The sequence below is a fragment of the Canis aureus genome, chromosome 19 (assembly GCF_053574225.1).
Source record: "Canis aureus isolate CA01 chromosome 19, VMU_Caureus_v.1.0, whole genome shotgun sequence".
Lineage (NCBI taxonomy): Eukaryota > Metazoa > Chordata > Mammalia > Carnivora > Canidae > Canis > Canis aureus.
Genome location: NC_135629.1, coordinates 52,920,600 through 52,922,778, shown reverse-complemented (window position 1 = coordinate 52,922,778; position 2,179 = coordinate 52,920,600). Strand labels below are relative to the sequence as shown.

The 2,179-nt window shown below is 43.5% G+C and overlaps 1 protein-coding gene across 1 annotated transcript; it reads right to left on the bottom strand.

Moving 5' to 3' along the window:
* Positions 1–403: 403 nt before the first annotated feature.
* Positions 404–1,345, bottom strand: LOC144289378 (olfactory receptor 1M1). The gene has a single exon (XM_077857515.1). The coding sequence runs from the start codon at positions 1,343–1,345 to the stop codon at positions 404–406; it is 942 nt and encodes a 313-aa protein (XP_077713641.1).
* Positions 1,346–2,179: the final 834 nt, after the last annotated feature.

Below are 2,179 nucleotides of genomic sequence, written 5' to 3'. Positions count from 1 at the left end.
AATTAGTGTTCAGTATCTTCTCCTATATTCAACTACAAAATCCACACAATAGGGACCTTGTGTCTCCTGCTCACCACTCCATGGCCAGCACTTACAGCAAGCCCAGAATATGAACTCCATAAGTATTTGTTGAGAGCTAAATGGATTTTGAACCAGGAAAGATCCAATCTGGTAGGGCTAGACTGATCCTTCTAGGAAGATAGCATTAAACATACCCAAAAGAACTCCTACTGGTCTCAGTAATTGAGAAAATAGTAACAGGACCATCTTGAGATTTCCTTTTAAACTTCTACAATTTAAAATTCCAAGTGGCTACTCTCCCAAACCGTCCAATTCCTTTCTTTTGCCCAAGACCCTGGATGTTGAGATCCTACTTCCTGGAGGTTTCCAGATGTCCTTATGGTCAGGAAGATGAAGTGATTTTTCTGTTGACAAGCTTCCTCAGGGCCCCCTTAAGATCTCTGTTCCTCAGGCTATAGATAAAGGGGTTCAGCATGGGGGTGACCGCAGTGTACATCACAGCAGAGGCTTTCTCCTTCACAGCTGTGCGCACAGAGGAAGGACACAAATAGACCCCAATGGTGGTCCCATAGAAGAGAGCAACCACAGACAGATGGGAGCTGCAGGTGGAAAAGGCTTTCTTCCTGCCACCTGCAGAAGGGACCTTCATGATGGCCACAATGATGCGAGCATAGGAGGCCAGGATGCAGATGAATGGTGTGGCTATCACCATCCCAGCCACAATGAGCACAAAGATCTTGTTCACAGATGTATCAGTGCAAGAAAGCCTGAGAAGAGGAGTGAGGTCACAGAAGTAGTGGGGCAACTCATTGCTCCCACAGAAAACCAGACGGGCCATCAAGAGGATATGAGTGAGGGAAATGAAGCAGGAAAATACCCATGGACCACCAGCCAGCAGGCCACAGAGGCGTGGGCTCATGATGGTAGTATAGTGTAAGGGATGACATATAGCCACAAACCGGTCATAAGCCATCACAGCAATTAAGACACTGTCCATAATGCCAAAGAAATGGAAAAAGTACATCTGGGTCAGGCAACAGGCGTAGGAGATTGACTTGCTCCTGATTTGGATGTTCACTAGCATCTTGGGGACTGTATCGGTGGCCAGACAGAAATCAACCAAGGAGAGATTGGCCAGGAAGAAGTACATGGGAGTGTGGAGGTAGGAGTCTGAGCTGATGGCCAGGATGATGAGCAGATTCCCCACTACTGTGACCACATACATGCAGAGAAACAGAGCAAAGAGGAGGGTCTCCTGCTCTGGATTTTCTGAAAGCCCCAGGAGGATGAATTCGGATGCACTAGTTTGGTTCCTTGGTTCCATGGGTAATATTCCTCTGGAAGTATTGAAAGGGTGACATTACATGAATGTTGCAGAGATGATTCTGGAAGATCAGATGAGATTACAACCAATTTCCCAACCAGACTAAGTGTAACACCTGTTTATATATGGATTACATCTTGAACTATTCATGACATGTTTACAGCAACTCATATGTCAAGGTTTGGTAGTAGGACTCTCCATGAATATTCCCATTTCAGAAAAATATTGAGTTTACCATGTATGAAAATTTACTGAAAAAACTAAGGGATTTACTTCAGGATAAAACAAATCGAGTTAAAAATAAGTAATATCCAGGAAGCAATGAACTGTCAAGTAACTTGTTTCTATGTAGAAAAAAATAAAATGTTGAGATTTAAAATAATAATAATAGAAGGAAGAAGGAGCAGGAGAAGGAGAAGAAGGTGCATATAAACAAGATGGATTAAGATACTAGGGAACAGGGATCCCTGGGTGGCGCAGCGGTTTGGCGCCTGCCTTTGGCCCAGGGCGCGATCCTGGGGACCCGGGATCGAATCCCACGTCGGGCTCCCGGTGCACGGAGCCTGCTTCTCCCTCTGCCTGTGTCTCTGAGCCTCTCTCTCTCTCTCTGTGACTATCATGAATAAATAAATAAAATCTTAAAAAAAAAAAAAGATACTAGGGAACAGTTATCATACTATAAGAAGAGGAATTAGAATAAGGGTTGAAAGGTCCTTGGATTGAGTTGCAGGAGAATAGAAATATTGAGTATTTTGGACATGACTTAAGTTTAGGTATAGCCACTAAAATAATGAATATAGAATTTATAGCTTGTAAATTATAGTAGAGATGTAA